This window comes from Rutilus rutilus (genome assembly GCF_951802725.1).
Source record: "Rutilus rutilus genome assembly, chromosome: 24".
In the NCBI taxonomy this organism is placed as follows: domain Eukaryota; kingdom Metazoa; phylum Chordata; class Actinopteri; order Cypriniformes; family Leuciscidae; genus Rutilus; species Rutilus rutilus.
Window position 1 is genome coordinate 24,626,517 of NC_140228.1, and position 18,224 is coordinate 24,644,740.

At 37.6% G+C, this 18,224-nt stretch overlaps 1 protein-coding gene across 4 annotated transcripts in view; it reads right to left on the reverse strand.

Annotated features, from left to right (window-relative positions):
- abi1a (abl-interactor 1a) overlaps nt 1–18,224 on the reverse strand; it is a 58,976-nt gene that overhangs the window by 16,590 nt on the left and 24,162 nt on the right. For all 4 annotated transcript variants that reach the window (XM_084398744.1, XM_084398743.1, XM_084398742.1 and 1 more), the window contains exon 3: nt 5,180–5,356. In XM_084398744.1, the coding sequence (XP_084254870.1) occupies nt 5,180–5,356 (177 nt within the window). The remainder of the gene's footprint in view (nt 1–5,179; nt 5,357–18,224) is intronic.

Here is an 18,224-nt window from a genome sequence, read left to right on the forward strand (position 1 = left end):
ATTAGGTAATTTAATAAGGATTTTTTTTACACAATATGCACAATATGTTTATTATCTAATAACAATTATTAGCAGATTTTAATACATACACAATGGGAAACTAACACTTATCAACATACTCTTCTACAATCTCAAAATGCTCAGATATCAGTTGACGTACTGGCCTCGCCAATATATATCAGTCTATCACTATCACATAGACTAAAAACATGACATTGACAGTCGATAAATTACAAACAAAATAATAGAAGCCCAAATACTTCAATTACATAGGCAACTGTGTGTTTCAGCCACATGAACATGATTTAGTGTTAAAACACGTAATAATCTTTAAATAATAGAGCTATGATGGATCACTTTGCAATGGGATTGATCTACAACTACAGCACATGATGAGGTTATGAGTAGGCCTGTCACAATCATACATTTGTATTGATGAATAACGGTCATACAAAAATTTTACTTCTGTAAGCCTAATATGTTATGATTCCAAGTTAAATGTATATATACTGTATATAATCTAATATAAAATCTAATCTAATCTAATAAACGACTGTAATATGATTGTGCTTAATTTAAAAATCACACAATTCTCACATAATTGTGATTAGACTGAATAACCAAACCAGATGAATTATCGTGACAGGCCTATATGAGGTAAGGATGAATGCAGGAATATGAATATGTAATTGGATCACAGGGAAGACTGAATCAGTTGATCAGTAATAGACTAAAGCAGGAGGGGTTCATGGGACAAGTACACTTACCTTGGCTTTAAGCCACTAGCGAGGGCAAGAAAAGAGAGAGTGTGATTTATAGAACAAGAGAGAAAGACAAAAAGAGGGAGAGAAAGAGATACAGGCACGTCAAACATCGGCATGTGTCAGTTCAGAGCTCTTAAAGCAGGACAAAAGCACTTTAAATCTCGAAGCCTGCATTTCACTGCATTAGCGCTGAGAGTGGCGATGCTAAAATGCTTTTTCCTCTTTTCACACTTTCTTCGATTGAGTGGTCTGAAGCAGACATCAATTCCATCCCTCGGTCTCATTTCATGCTGTGTTATTTGGGTCTGAACTGCAGTGCGTTCACACAAACAGTGCGATTATAGGAAACAACTCTTGAAAACGTGAAAAAGTATTCATCCCTCTGTATTCACCACCAATACTTTTCATGCACACAAAAGCATTTGCGTTTGTCTGCCGCATATGCATGTATATGAGCTTTTCTATGAGTAAAACTTAGTTATGCACTTATTAAATACTGTATAAAAATGTCCACATTGCAGAAACTGCAGTGACAAAACCGACTCACACAACAAAGGCTGCAAGTGTAGTGACTGTTCTGCACTACATGCAAAGTGTGCCATTATTAATGTGCTGTCCCGTATGAGCAATGAGGGCAAAAGTAACCGAGACAATGCTCATACATTAAATAGTGTAGACCTGAGTGTGTTGAACAATAGTGTGTTTCTGCAATAAGGCACTTGAGGTCAGTCTATATTGTGAGTATATAAAGGCACAGTGTGTTGTGAAGCACCTGCAACCCCTTCAACTGTCACTATATTCACAATATAACAGAACCTAATGTGCATTATTGCTTTTATAAAACAAGTTAACATAAAAAAACAACAACCATAAAACCAAATAAACCCACAAATAAACAAACAAAAATACATAAACTGTCCCACCCTCCTCTCTCTCCCGCTTCCCTTCCTGTCTCCTATCTCAAAAAATAAACGCCAGAAATAAATCTTAAAAAAAACAACAAACCAAACAAAAATAAACAAACAAACCAAATGAAATAAATTGAATGATAAAATAAACCAAATAAATAAATAAATGCCAAATAAAAACAAATAAACAAAATAATAAATTAATAATCAAATAAAAGTATACAAAAAATTAAATAAACCCCCCAAAAAAGAAAAGAATAAATAAACTAAATGAAAACACACATCAAAAAATGTAAAAAGAAAATAATAAAAAATAATAATAATAATAATAATAATATTATTATATAAAAAAAAAATTATATATATATATATATATATTTTTTTTTTTTTTACCGGTTAGACTGCAGTCTAACTGAAAATACAAAGTAGAAACATCTAATTTAACTATTTCAACCTTTGGTTATATATTAGGAAAGAATTTTAAAAAGAGACTGAACACTTAATACACATTTGCAAGACTTCGCCGTTTTCACAAATTCGCATTTTTGTAATTTACACGAAGACTACAACAGTACTCGTCTTCAAAAACCCGTTTTCAAAAGTTTGCATTTTCAGGCCCCCGAAACGCCGTTTTTGTGCAATAGAACGGCCAAATTGCATAAAAGGTATTCAGATTTTAGTAGAAAACAGTGTCGTGTAAACGGCCCCTAAATCTTGCACAACATCAGTTTCCAGGATCAGATCCATCCCATCAAGCAAACATACATGCGGTGTTCATTTAGATCTCAGTGGAATCAGTCGAGAGCAAAACTCCAGCCTCAGCCAGACAGAAATACGGCTTAATGCATCATACTCTGACAGCGCCAAAATCCTCTGCGTTTAAGACTGCGAAAGCGCTTAATGTTCACCGAAACAGGCAAAGAAAAGGATCCCAATATTTTTCCTGAACAGGAAAAGGAAGTAAAATAAACGAGTAAAAAAAAAAAAACGTCTGAGAACTCCTCTGCATTCCTGCGGCCACTGACTAGATTAAGTGTCAGCTGACATTGGAAATAAATCTCATCTTTTGCAAACACAGTAAATTTGGCAGAAGACGCTGTAATCCCAGTCAGGTGACTCAAGGTTACGGCGGCTTCTCTTACTGAACGACATCAGGTGTAATAAAACACTGCCAGGAGATTCGGTGACAGGGTCAGGATGATATACAACATTTTGGCTTTAGTTAGTATGACTGTAATGATGCTGAAAATTCAGCTTTGCATCACTGGAATAAATTACATTAAAAAAAATTTACAAAAAAAAAATTACAATCTAAAATAACTTTTAAAATTTTAAAATTAAAAATAAACTTTTTTCTATTTTAATATATTTCACAACTGGATTTTTGATCAAATAAACGCAGCCTTGGTTGAGCATAAGAAACAATAATGACAAGTTTGTGCCCTGGTCACTGAAACAAGGTTTTGTTCATTAATTTGGCTGAACTGCCATTGGCTATAGTCCAAATAGACACTGAAGCAACACAAACAAACAGCAGTTAGCTTTAACCCCAATAGATGTAAACAACACATACATCAATATTGATTATATGTGAGGCTCATCCTATAAATGCTCGTAATCGATTGGCTGTTGGGTCGCAGGCGTCATTTAAGCCCTAATCCCCTGTGAAGAACCACAGATGGAGGGTCATGCTGTCACTAGGTCAAATGTTTTTACATTTCAGCACGTCAGACGCATGCTGTCAACACAAGAGCTGGAATGTGCACTGCATTGCTGGATTTAAAAAAATAAATAAAAATGAATGTCAGGTTATTTAAAACTCCAGCCCTATTGCAATGCCTTCCTCTATAAACTAGAACAGAGGCAGGCGTAATCTTGTGCCATTCATCTTATTTTGCTGATAACTTTCATACTCAATTTTAATAGACATAAGGTACCAGAAACCCTACTTTAGAAACCCTAACCCCAAGCGCAGTCTCAGCTGGCGAGTCACAAAAACAATGCTTAATGCTATTTACAATGCTTAATGCTATTTATAGTGGTGGACCAATATGGATTTTGATGGCAGATATCTTAGATGGGCCAATATAAAGCCGATTATGGTGGTGGTGGTGGGGGGGGGGGGTTACATATAATTTTCATTTATTATTCAAAGAACACTTTTAAGTACTTCACAACCATAGTCTTTATGAGGACACTTGAAGAGACGGATATTTTGACATAATTTTGTGTGCAGGGCTCAACGTGAAGGATTTTTCCCATTGGCCCAGTGATTAAAATGTGTACTTGCCCAGCAAACATTTTCACTGGCCCCACCCACAAAAATAAAATAAAATAAAAATAGCCTAGTTATTGTTTTCATTGTTTTTGACCCATGTAAGGTTACTAGCCTAACTCATATAAACTTCAAATATTGTTAAAGACAAGTCAGTAATAAAAGAACAAATAATCAATTTACGAGGAATAGCACAAATAAATCCAACAGAATAATTTAAATGAATTAAACGGTGCTTTTCACGTTGATCTAACAGTAGTTTTCAGGTATAGAAATTGAATAAAGCAACCACATGTAAAATAACACTGCATAGTCTTTACTGAATAAAGATTAATCCTCATTAAAGTTACAAAAACTATTCAGCAAAGAGCTGAGAGCAGTTTTTTTTTCTGTCTTGTTGTTTGATTAATATTAAAAACACAGAAAGCAGCGAGAATATTAGGCTGCTGTCACTTTAAGACCTAATTCACGAATTCAATAGTATAGCCTACTGTTTTTCCATTTAATTTTTCCATTGCTTATCAATGTAAACGCATGCTAGATGAACGTCTTTTGCAGCGCCTAGTGCGTGGCACAGCACTCTTAAAGGTGAACTAAGTAACTTTTGTACCTTAACCGAACAGCTTCGGAGTCATTGGAATAGTTATATGACTTTTTTCAGGTTGAATGGTGGTCGTCTCGCACCCCCCCCCAAGCGCCTGTGAGCCGAAAAACCACCCTTGCAACTTTGGGCCGGCGAGCCCAAAGAAGTTGCAGAATGTCCCATCTGCTTTGATGTCGTTGATCTATAGCCTCTGGTATCTGAGAGTCGCCAACAAGTTTTTCGACAGTATTGTCAAATATCTACTCCGAAGCTGTAGGGGGAGCTCTATAGAGAAACCTGCGAGCAAAAAGCGAGAATACAGCGAAGAAATTCACGAAACTGCACAGCCCTGCTTTCAAGAAAAGAAAAAAAAGTTTAACTTTTAAGCATGTCCAGACCTCGTGCTTTTAAACGTTCCACTGACCTGCATCTCGTGCTTGGCTCACTGTTTTTATACATGTATTTTAATCATTTTAAAGGCTATTCACTTGGGTCTATTTTTATATAATAAATGCATCTCTAAAATAAACAGATTTTTGTATTTTTCACAAAAAATAAATTGTTAAAAAATATGAAAAAAAAAAAAAAAGTAAGACTCATGTGAGTTGGAAGCAGAGGATATAGATGAAATAGATGGCAATGTATTTACCTTTACTCCATGGCCCACATCATCCAGTACTGTGAAGTCGATGGGCTTCCTGATGTACCTCACCGGCCGCTCAATGTTGGCAGGAGCGATGATCTTATGAGTCCTTGATGTGTTCTTATTTGTTGTCAGGATGCCAATCTCTCTCCGGGCGACCTTCTCCTTATGGATGTCCACCGTCTGATAAACACACAAGACAAAAACAAGATGAAAGATTGACAACAAGGTCCAGAAACCTAGCCTCTAATTTGATTACATGCTTGTCATAAAATAAAGCTGTACAGCTTTTTCTACTTTGGTACGCACTACGGAAATCATTTACACTACTGTTCAAATGTTTGGAGTAAGAACTTTCTTCACAGGGGTTTTGGAGACGTGATATGACATGCCAGCCAGTCGGACCGTGTGCACAGGGAACAAGTCCATAAGCGTGACATGCTGCGAATGTGAAATTAGTGAGTGATGCTGGGAGCACGAGCAGCTCTACGTGCCAGACACGGAAGGGTTTCTTCAGCGGAGTGATTCACTGCAGTGTCTGTACCCTGTTGTGCGAGACATCCTCCGGGTGTTTTAAAGGAGCTTGTGAAGAAGTGAAACACTTTTGACCTTAAATAGACACTATAAAAGAGAAAAGTGCCCATAACGGTGTATAAATCACCAGGCAGCCTCTGTTTTTCAAACTAATAGGGCACAAAAATCACATGCTGTGTCTCAATTTGCCTACTAGTACTACACATTAAAAGTATGCCAGACATACTACAGCGTGATAAAATCATTACTTTAGGTAATGCATTTAAAAATGGGCATGAAAGCTTCAGCCTCTGCAGGCATTTCTTGCCAATTTTCATCATTCAGTAGCATCTTAATCATCTCACAAATACATCATTAGAAAATCCAACAGAAAAGTACATAATCCAGGTTTACTATTCTCAGTGTACACGCCAAATGTGAATCAGGATGCACTTATTGCACTAATTCTAATTTTGCATACAGAGAGTATGAAAATTGGGATCCAAGGAGTATTTCTGTGAATACTTTAAATACTTAAACTAAAGTGATATACTTAAACGACTTTCAAAACCCTAAAAGAGTGCAACGCCTGCCCACTTTTTCAGCAGCGCTGGTTCTGGAAGTATTTTTTTCCATTCCTTTCTCCCTTAGGGATTCGTTAAAGCTTTATAAGCCATGAACCAAGCCAACCATCTCAAGGTGAATCATAACATTACAAAATCTGACTTGAAGCAGAAACATATTTGAGAATCAGACAACAAATGCAATGGTTCAAGACTGTGTACTCAACAGCTTTAGTGAGTGAAAAAGAGGACTTGCGAACATAATCGAATAAGAAATAAAGCTTGCAATACAAATTTTTAAGTATTTGAGAGCGTAGGGAGACCGACTTGTTTCAGTGCATCATTGGAGTAGGCGGAGCTTTTTGGTTGTGACGACTCTCTGATTGGTGGAATTTTCTGTACAGCGTCATGGGTACTGCAGTTTTCCACCATGAATTACGCTGTTAAACACGATTATTTTAAGAATAAGTTGAAATAATGCAGGCTGACAGTTTCAACAGAAGCAAATTTCATTGATTAACAACCCCGTAGCTCACAGTCTGTCTTTAAAGGTTTAAAAGTTATTGTTAAGAAAAATCAATTTCCCCATGGAGAAAACGAATGGAGTTTTTATTCCGGCTGTAATGAAATTAATTCATGAAACTTTAACCATTTAATCAATATTTTAAAATGACTGAATTGTTTAAAAAATTCCTTTAAAAGAAAACTTTAGAAGTTACATCAAAATTCAGATTACTTTGAGAAGTATATTTTACTATACAATTTGTTTTGGTGATTTGTAGTCAAGACCTATCGGTGTGTATTTGAACATTTAAATGACACAAAATTTGACCTAATTCAGTGACATTCCACGTTATACAGTAAATTCCATTTTTAGATTGTGCAATTCTGTGTTTTCCCCATTGTGGAAGTCCTAAGTCCTTATGTTTTTGTTCACAATTCAGGGATTTTCCGTGGACCTACTGACTATTTTCTGACAGATCTCATTCTGAGAAATGCTGTCCTAAATAATATACAAAACACACAGACATTGGAAAATGGTTCATGTGATCACTCTGAGAAGAACATGAGAAAATTCCCTCATAATGGAAAGAATGTCATAATATTTTATATTTGATGAACGGCTTGCAAATCATGTTTTCAACTCATTCTGACTAACTACAGTTCATCCAAAGGCCAAAATCAGTGGCATAAAAAGCTGACAGAATGAATGCTGGGTGTTTATCTGAACGGCTCTGCATCACTTGCACTAGTGCTGAGGTTTCAGTTCCCTATAAAGACTCAACTTTACGGATTCCTCAATTAGGCTTCATGGGCAACAAAGTTTACCAGTAACACACCATACAGCACCAATTAAAATGTTTATTGCCATCTGCTTGATCTAGTCTGTCTCTCGGAGAGGGAACAGCACTCTCTGGCACACGAGAGACTCGAGCAGATGCAGCAGGCCTCCTGTTGGAGATGAAAGGGCAGCAGTGTCTGCACTGCAGAAATACAGAGGATCCCATTCATTTCTCAAAGGAGTCAGAGCAGCTCCAGCTCCTATTCAACATCAGGAAGAAGGAGTCTTGTGCATTGCAGCCCTTAAAAAACCTCTGAGGTTTAAATTCATCCGCTTATTACTTAGTCATCTCAAAAGACACTGGTTCAATACTGGTGTAATACAGGAGCCCTTGATTTACACACACAACTGTGGAAGTCCAACAAAAATCACTTTAAACTAAATTATCCAGTTAACGATATGAATATGTTAGAACTGAATACTTCATGGCATAGATTCAACAATGTGTTGGAAACATTCTTCAGATATTTTGGTCCATATTGACGACAGCATCATGCAGTTGCTCCATGATCCATGATCTCGCATTCGACCAAGAGCATCCCAAAGCTGCTCTACTGGATTGAGATCTGGTGACAGTGGAGGCCATTTTAGATTAGATTTCTTTATTTGTCATTGCACAATTCACATACAACGACATTTTTTAGACTCTCCAAAGTATACAAGTAAGAGTAGTTAAATACATATTGCAATCAAGGCCGTATTGCTCATAAATAAATAAAGTGCTCGTAGTGCTTCACATAAGTTATCTTGTGTGTCAAGAATGTGTTGTGATGATGATGGTTTGGGGATGTATTTTCAGTTCATGGTTCATTATCGTGATAGCTTTGGGATAGAAGCTGTTGATGAGTCTTGTTGTGCGTGATTTGATAGACCTGTAGCGTTTTCCGGACGGCAGTAAATAAGTGATGGACTGGGTGATACGGATCCTTCAGAATGTTGTGTGTTTTCTGCAGACAACGAGAGGTAAAAATGTCATCCAGGGCAGGTAGCGTTTGTTTTGTAATGTTCTGTGCGGTCTTTAGTACTCTCTGCAAGGCCTTTTTATCAGCTGCCGAGCTTTCTCCATATCACACCAGCATTCCATGTGTGAGGACTAGGGCTGCACGTTTTCAAGTTTTTCATTAACCGTTAACCGAGGCCCTTTGCGGTTAATACTCGGTTAACCATAGTGTGCGCGCCGCAACCCCGAGATAGGCGTAATTTGCGGGTGAGACATATCCCCACGACCCCACCACTATTTTCTAAGGTCGATATTGTATTGTCCCCACCACTTTTGAAACATCTCGCGGCAGGAATACCAATACAAATAAACAAAACATCTCCAGTTAACTAGCAGAGCATTCATTTCGTTCGTTTTTTTTTTTTTTTTTTTTGGCGATCTAGCGCTGAAATGTTTTGTTTTTTAAATCAAGTGATCAAAGTGCTCGTTGCCGCTGCGATCGAGAAGGGTCTTGTAAAACGTGCGGAGGTATTATTAATTCGTGGCCACGAAACAATTCACCTGAATATTCACCCGTTCACACACACACACACCAAAAAAAGGAATAAAAAGCTGTACGAGAATAGTCGGCCTTCACTGAAGAGCTATCTTCACAGGTAAGAAAAACAGTTTAATAATTATTATTAATTCGTGGCCACGAAATAATTCACCTGAATATTCACCAATTCACAAAAAATAGGTCTTTAGCATTCACTAATTAATAGTATCAAACTGTTTTTGGCCACGTTGTAATTCGTTAAATCAAAATGAGGGAGGGAATTTGTTCAACGTGTCCACGATTTATTAAAACGAGGGAACAAATAAGTCGTCGTAACAACTAATTATTTAGATCAGTGGACAGGGCGCATAAGAACAAACAGTGAGAGAGCCCCGGCCGCGCGCGCGCACTCTCACCGCCTTCAAACAACACGAGCGCTGTATTGCGCTCTCTCCCTCGCGCATATCAACACAATAGTAAAAGGTCGGAAGACCGATTGTGTTTTATAGATTAGTAGTTTGTTCAGATAAAGTGTTTGATTAGCAAGTACATGTTTAGGAAATGCATAATACAAATTGTATGGGTTAATGTAACGGTAAACGGACTCTGCGGGTAAAACTGTTGTAATGAAATTGCGCATGCTCGAGGTAAAACTGCTGGGGTAAAGCTGTGGCTCTGCGGCTCTGCAGACAGATATTATTGTGCTGCCATCAGTGGCGCGGATACTATGTTTGTTTCTGGCTCGCGCACGCTCGCGCACAGCCTTCACTCTCGCACAGCCTTCACTCTCGGACGCGCGCTTTCTTTGCCCGCTTCATATTAGAAAACTGGTCTAGCGGTCTCTGGTGGTGCAAAAATGTATTACAACTAAATTCAGTGCACGCCATTGACGCCACTTAACCGAGCAAAATGTTTCACTCGGTTACGCAATTTTTAACGGTTAATCGGTTAATCGGTTAACCATGGACACCCCTAGTGAGGACACTTTCAACGGAAAAGCGGTAGAATGACACCAATAGCCGTTGTGACAGGTTTATTCTCCTAAGCATTCTTAAGAAATACAGCCGCTTTTGTGCCTTCTTGACTAACGCTGTGGTGTTTGTATTCCATGAAAGGTCCTCAGAGATGTGTGTGCCCAAAAATTTAAAGGGATACTCCACTTTTTTGGGAAAATTTACAATTTGACATTTTACAACTCCCCCAGAGTTAAACAGTTGAGTTTTACCGTTTTCGAATCCATTCAGCCGAACTCCGGGTCTGGCGTTACCACTTTTAGCATAGCGTAGCATAGATCATTGATAAACTTTGCTGCCGTACCATGAGTCCAGCAGGCGTAATGATATGACGCAGCGCCTGAAAATAGTCCCCAGCTCAGTAACTTCCAACGTAACCGGGACTAAGTTTGTCTAACCTATTAGACCTATTTCCAGGCGCTGCGTCATATCATTACGCCTGCTGGACTCATGGTACGGCAGCAAAGTTTCTTGATTATTACGCAGGAATGAGAGTATAGTTCCTAGCCATATCAGCCTAGAAAATCGCAACTTTTCATTTTCCGTCGGTCTTAGTACACGATGTAACTACAGAAGAGTCAAGTTTTAAATAGGAAAAATTTGGAAATTCTTTGGTCATTTTTTTGAGAGAGATGCTAATGGTCTTGTCCGATTCAATGATCTATGCTAAGCTATGCTAAAAGTGGTACCGCCAGACCCGGCGATCGGCTGAATGGATTCGAAAACGGTAAATCTCTAACTCTGGGGGAGTTGTAAAATGAGCCTATTTCCAAAAAAAGTGGAGTATCCCTTTAAAGCTAGACACTCTCTCCACCATCTCCCCGTTGATATACAGTGGCGTGTGAACGATCTGTTTCTTCCTGAAATCAATAATGAGTTATTTTGTTTTATCAATGTTTAGAGTAAGGTTATTATCTGTGCACATTTGATTATAGTGAACACATTGTCATGTTCAAGAAACCAGTTAGAGATGATTTGAGCTTTGTGACATGGCGCGTTATCCTGCTGGAAATAGCAATCAGAAGATGTGTACACTGAGGTCATAAAGGGATGGACATGGTTTGCAACAATACTCAGATAGGCTGTGGTATTAAGGAGCCCAAAGTGTACGCGATCCACACCATTACACCACCACCAGCGTGAACCGTTGATACAAGGCAGGATGGATCCATGCATTCATGTTCAATTCTGATCCTACCATCTGAATGTCACAGCAGAAAAAGAGACTCATCAGACCAGGCAACGTTTTTCCAATCTTCTATTGTCCAGTTTTGGTGAGCCCATTAGTACTGTGGCCTTAGTTTCCTGTTCTTGTCTGACAGGAGTGGCACTGGTGTGTGTTCTGCTGTAGCCCGTCTGCTTCAAGGTCAGACGTGATGAGTGCTCAGAGATGCTCTTCTGAAGACCTTGGTTGTATTAGTGGTTATTTAATTTTCTGTTGCCATTCTATCAGCTTGAACCAGTCTGGCCATTATCCTCTGACCTCTGGCACTAACAAGGCATTTTCACCCACAAAACTGCCACTCACTGAATATTTTCTGTTTTTCGGCCCATTCTCTGTAAACCCTAGAGAGGGTTGAGTGCAAAAATCCCCGTTGATCAGCAGTTTCTGAAATACTCAGACCAGCCCGTCTGGCACCAACAACCATGCCACATTCAAAGTCACTTAAATCACAGCTCTTCCCCATTCTGATGCTCAGTTTGAACTTCAGCAGATCGTATTAACCATGTCTACATGCCTAAAACAACAACTAAAAAAAAATTTAATGACAATGTTTCAAGAATTGTGTTGAAACATTGAATATTGGAAGAAAAATATACATACTGAATTGAGGGCAGTGGTTTATTTGAACGTATCTTTGAAAGGAACTGACTGTCTTCAGAAAAGTTTCAATGGCACTGAACTGGCTTTGTGTACAGCGGCACCCAAAGAAACACTTAATCGTTGTTGTCCCATAAGCACCACCTACTGTCAAAGATTGAATTTGCATTTTCACCCAGTCTGTCTGGTGTTTTTGTTTTGTGCAGGTATGTTTGATCTAGCATAATTTCACAAAGCTAAAGTCAGTTTTGCTTTAAATCTTCAAATTAATACAATCTAATTTAAAATACAAACAACTGCTCAAGCAACATCTTTGTTAGGGTCGTGATTAAAATGCAGTGGTTGCCTGTAATTTCAAATGTCTACAGATATTTATGTTTAAGGCCAGTTAGGCCTGTAATAGAGCAAATAAACAACAAATAAATCAGATTTTACTGCATTATGACTTTCTCTAAAAATGTAATGCACTAATGGTGAACCCTGTTAGGTTAAGACTAAATCAGTGTTAGCCTGCAGGACTTTCTTTCTGCAGCACTAGAATCCACTGTAACAAAAAGACAGACAAGGTTTTTTTCAGATGTAAATGTGGATGGACGAAAAATAGATGTAGACTTCACAGAACTGTTGTTAGTGAAATCAGCAGCTCTTCTTTGGAGTAAACTGAGCACTACATTCAGCAGTGCAGCTGGAGTTGGGGGAAGTGGGAAGGGAGCACAATCTGACTTCATCTCCTTCCTGAAAGCTGAAAAATAGATGTGCTGAAATGTGCGTTGCATATTGCACAATGTGTGTGGGTCCAACTTTATCAAAAGGTCCTCAAAAAACCCAATGACGTGTTCCATTGTTTTGGAATCAAGTATTGAGAGCGTTCTCCTGATTGACAAGAGTTAGGGTTCAACGAAATGCCCGCTTGGTTTCAAACTGGGAGTATTTCAACATCCTATGATGAAGGCCAACCCTGCTGCCAAAACAGTTCAAATGCACACTCCATCACTTTCACATTCATCCCTTGAGCCCTGAATGGCTTTCACACATTGCTAATCAGCATGTGGATCTAACTAATTACAAATCACAGTAGGTCATCTGAGTTTGGCAAGACTGTCTCTGCTCTACAGTCTTGTGAAGCCAGACTTATGACAATTGGCGTGAAATCTGGTCCACACTGCAGCTTATTCTAGCCAATAACTACTGACTAATATGTAAAACACAGTTGTTGTTTTTTTACTTTAAGTTAAGGATAGGCAAATCTGGTATCAAGTAAACCACACAGACAATGGCAAATCCAACCGTTCTCCATAGATGCATTCATTGGCCCTCAAACTCAAGCAAAAAATTAGTTGTTCATGCAAACAATATATCAATGTAAATTTTATGTTAAATTCAGTGCAACCTGACTCCCGCGCACTGCATATAACCAGTTAATCAGAATGGAGCATTCTGAGAAAGTGCTTTATATTTTCTGTGCAATAAGAATCAGACGGTATATGTCTGTAGGTGCGATGTCTGAAGCTGAGCTTATTTTTTGCACACACCAGAACAGCAATAGTTTGCTCTAAAAATCAAATTCTGAAGAAATGATTCACCTTTTTCATTAACAGAATATTACAGAAACTATATTATGTCAAGGTTTAAATACAAGTGGCAAGAATCTCTTTAAACTGTAATGGGCTGCACAATTTTGAAAAAATAAAATAAAATAAAATAAAATAAAATAAAATAAAATAAAATAAAATAAAATAAAATAAAATAAAATAAAATAAAATAATTCGAATTGCAATTTTTCTGATAAAATTATGATTGCAATTAAAAAAACTATTCCAGCTTTGTTGTTATTATTTTTTTCTAAATAAGTATATATATTAGGGCTGTAATCAACTAGCCTGGATGCCAGCCGAACTTAGCCCCGCCCACAACATTTTTAGGTCGGGAAGTTCGGTCTGGACTCGCTCCGTTGAGGAGCTATTATGCCCGAACAAAAATTGTTCGGACCAATCAAATTGTCAGGGCGGCTTTATACGATGATGGACAGATGAGCAACGGTAACGTAATCATCCACGTCACCAAAGAGCGCTTGGGTTGAATTCGTTTACAACAAAGATGACTGCCGCTGGAGAATTGTTATTTCACGAGTTCACACTTACAAATAAGTCAGATAGAATAAATGCATATTTGGCGTGCTGTCCGAGGAGAGGTTCCGGGCTCGGTATTCGGCCCAAACCCAAAGTACTCCCCCCGTATTCCAGGCTGTGGAAGAACAAGCCGAGAGTGAGTGGAGGGATGCTGAAAACCGTCAAGGAATGTTAGGTGAGTTGACTGAGTGAATAAATATGCTTCCTCTCATGCTGATAGTGTAGAACATAGACGGTCATTGTTTGATGACAAGTTGATTGGATTGATTATTTGAACGTGCTCCTGTCGAACTTTGTTTATAAAACATTATGTGTAGATTCCGCCATCGCGACTGTTATAGATGATATCGACAGCGGATTCATTTTAAAAGAGGAACAGAGAACCGCGATCTTCTTTTTTCATTACAAAACCGTAGATCGGAAACATGAATGAAAAACATACGTCACTTACTCCGTTGCTCTGATTGGTTGTAGGCAGAGTCGTTGACTATCCAATTGAGTGCAGAAGCATTTTCCTTCCTGGTTCGGTTGAAACACGCCCCATAATCAAAACTCAATGGAACAGTATCAGACTCATATTCTGACTAGAATCTGAGTATGACGACGTCAGGCTAGTAATCAACCAAAGAAAATCTTGGTCGACTGAAGTCCAGAAATGTTCGACTAAAAATCGACTAAAAATGACGTTAGGAAGAAAAACGTTAAGTTAATTAGCTGCGCACTGTGCGCAGTAATTGGTAGCCTTGTTGTCCGCCTAAATTAATTATAAATAAACATAAAAAACTAGTAGGCTATTTGCAGTATATGAAATCGTTTTTGACCTAATTATTTTGCACTGAAATGAGTCTGACACACGAGTCTGTCGGCTCTGACAGCGTTGCATCACGTGCACCTGCGCAACATCACAGCCTATGATTTCAGAAAATAGTACTATGTTGTCAACTAGTGATATCACAAGAACTTTTGAGGAATATGCAACATAGAAGAACCAATGACCAATGTGACCATTGTTTTTGTCATATGTATTATAATAACTGACAGACACCATCATTTCAGCCGCTCTGTGCAGCTGAACATAGGAGCTCAGCTTCGCGGCTGAGACACGAATATACTATTAACTTCAAGCTTTTACTCTTAAACACAAACCCACTTTAATAAAATAATAATATTCAGCAAACCTTCTCTACCCTACTTTCTTCAATCTGTCTCTCTTCTCCAGTGGGTTGGGCTAATCCAAAAGACGTGAAAACAAGGGGGGTGTTCTGAAGACAGACTGTTACCTGTGAAACAGGGGTGCTCTGAAAACACCCCCATTAGCAGTTAGTGCTTTCCACCTGATGAAATGAACGCGGCAAAAAAAAAAAAAAATCGACCAATCAGAATTTTGGTCGAGCCAGAACGTATCGACCAAATAATCGACTAATCGACTGGGAGATTATAGCCCTAATATATATATATATATATATATATAAATTATTTAAAAAAAAAAGGTTTTATTTTACCTTACAACTGTAAATTTACAATACTAATATTTATGTTTGTCTTAAACCATCAAACTTTTATTTTGATGGAAAACCGTTGGGAGCCTTTAAAGCTTCTCTATTGTTAAGGCTACGTGTTTGGCTGTACACATGCAGGGAGCAAACAAAAGCGTAAGGAGAGATGGCTGCCTCATGCCTCAAAGCACATAACATTACAATAATAATGAACACAAACAACGTAAAGAGCTCTGACCTGTACCACCTGACTGCTGCAGATTAATTTCGCAGTTGATAGTGTTGCCATTGAAAAACGCATACATTCGAGTCACGAGCCTCTCTGAGTATAACGTAACTGGCTTCCATCTCTTCCAAATTACAGGAGTTGTGAACGCAGCATAAGCTGGTTGTTTTGGTTCAGGAGGAACTGTAAAGGCGGCTGCTGTTTTGGTTGTGGCGCTCGCTGACTAACGTCTGTCTACTCTGTGTAGCATGAAACGTGCTTATGACGTGTGATGTTGGTAAAAGCAGGGTGCGCAGAGGTATGAAAATACATGTTGACAGGCAGGTAGGACATCGTACCACTGCATTCGGACCGAATGCAATGTTTGGACGAACATTTTACAGAATGTGAGAGACTTTCAACGAGCATAAAAAATAAATAAAAAAAACCTGCCTTTAATATAGTCATGTATATTGTATTTCATTTATTAGGGGAGGGTATAAAATAATTTTGTTTAAACTATTACAGTTTCTTTGAGTGTGTGTATAGTGGTTACCAACTTAGTGGCACTATCGAAATATTTTTATTCAACCCAATAAAAATGAGATGTTTACTTTAAAGATGTTATTGTTGTTAATATCAGTAAATTTACCTTCTAAATATGCATTTCAGTTTAATTTCCCATTTTATAGGCCTATTTTATAATCTACCTCATTTTAAATTTGATAATGCATCTGAAATGAAGTGAATTGAATAGTATCAAACTATATTGCAATTTCGTTTTATAGCAATTAATTGTAAAGCCTCACACTGAATATCTAATGTAATGGTATGCCTCGGATCTTGTGTCTTACAACAGGATGTATCAAGATGCATCACAACTCAACATGAAGTGACTTCACACTGAGTTCACAGGAGAATCACGTGAAAGAGCCTTTACTGTGTTATTAGTCATTTAGTAGATCATTTCCCATTTTAAGAAACTCAATGTAATTTCTATAGGGTCCTGGAGCAATGTCTTGCTCAAGGGTCTTTCACCACCCTCAGAAGACGACAAGGTGCTTACTTTGATCACATTCAAAAACTGCTCTACAGTAAAATAATGGTTCCCACCAAACTTGCTTCTCTTGCATGTCTGAGGTCAAAGAGGTGTGATCTGTGAGACCTAAATGATCCCCAGTAGGGTTGTCCCTATAACAAAGTTTTAGCAGTCAAATACCAATATCTAGTAAAATTCTATGATTCTTAATACCTTTTATTCAAAACCACAGCAAAAAATTGTTTGCATTTAAACCGTTTTTTTTTATATATATAAACAACAATGAAATATAGTCCAAGTATTTTTCTAATAAAAAGTACATTAAATAAGTAACTACTGTTAAACTTTTTCATTTGAATCATTTGTAAAATGAACAGACAGTTGCAAACAACAGAATAAAGATATTAATTTAGTAAATCAAATGTAAAACAAAACTACTTAACAGTTTTCACTGCACTTTCCCTTTTTATATATAGTTTTATATATGTTAAGTTTTAGATATTGCACATTAGTACTTTAATCCTATCATAATGTGATAATAAAGAGAGAGAGAGAGAGAGAGAGAGAGAGAGAGAGAGAGAGAGAGAGAGAGAGAGAGAGCGAGAGAGAGAGAGAGAGAGAGAGAGAAGCTGCATACATGCAAAGATGGTTCAAATGGAAAGTGATGCGCTAGGTTTACAGAGTTGCCTGTAAATGACAGAATATTTTTGGTTAAAGCACCTCTGAATAATTTGAGTCTGTTGACATTAATAACTCGCTAAAAGGAGCATCATTCAGACCAAGAGGCACATTTGACCTGACATGCACGCAGCCATGATATTACTGCATGTACTATTCACAGGAGGACACGTACGCATTTATGCACAGACAGCCCTTGCGTACCGGATTGTTTCGGAACTTGGTTCTACAGATGAGTCAATGACATATTTTCGTTTAGTTTGACAGAAACATTTTTTTTTTTTTTATCTACCAATTTCTTAGAAATGTACTATTTTGTATTCATGTTGGTTTTGAAAACTTTTATACTATTTTAGAGCAAAGCTTTAATTTAAATGACTAAAAATGTCATGTGGTATAACAATCAAGGCAAAAGTAATGAGACATTTGTGTTAAACCTTGAATATATGCGAGTACACATCTTAATTCTCAAAAAAAATAAACATCTAGGTAATTTGAAACCAAATATATTGAAAATATATTTAGGTGCATTTTATTTTACAATACATGGACTTAGCATGTGCTACTGGTTATTGTAATTAGTAAACAGCACGTGTACAACAGGACTGTAAAATAAAGTGCAACCATATATTTAACATTCTTCAGTGTGAAATGTATTTCACTTACAAACTCAATTTTGTGAATTTTGTGGAGAAGCAGCAGACAAAAAGAGAGAGGCTTTGATACTGGTCAGACAGTTTCACTTCAGCATCTGACAGGAAAAAGAAAAAAGT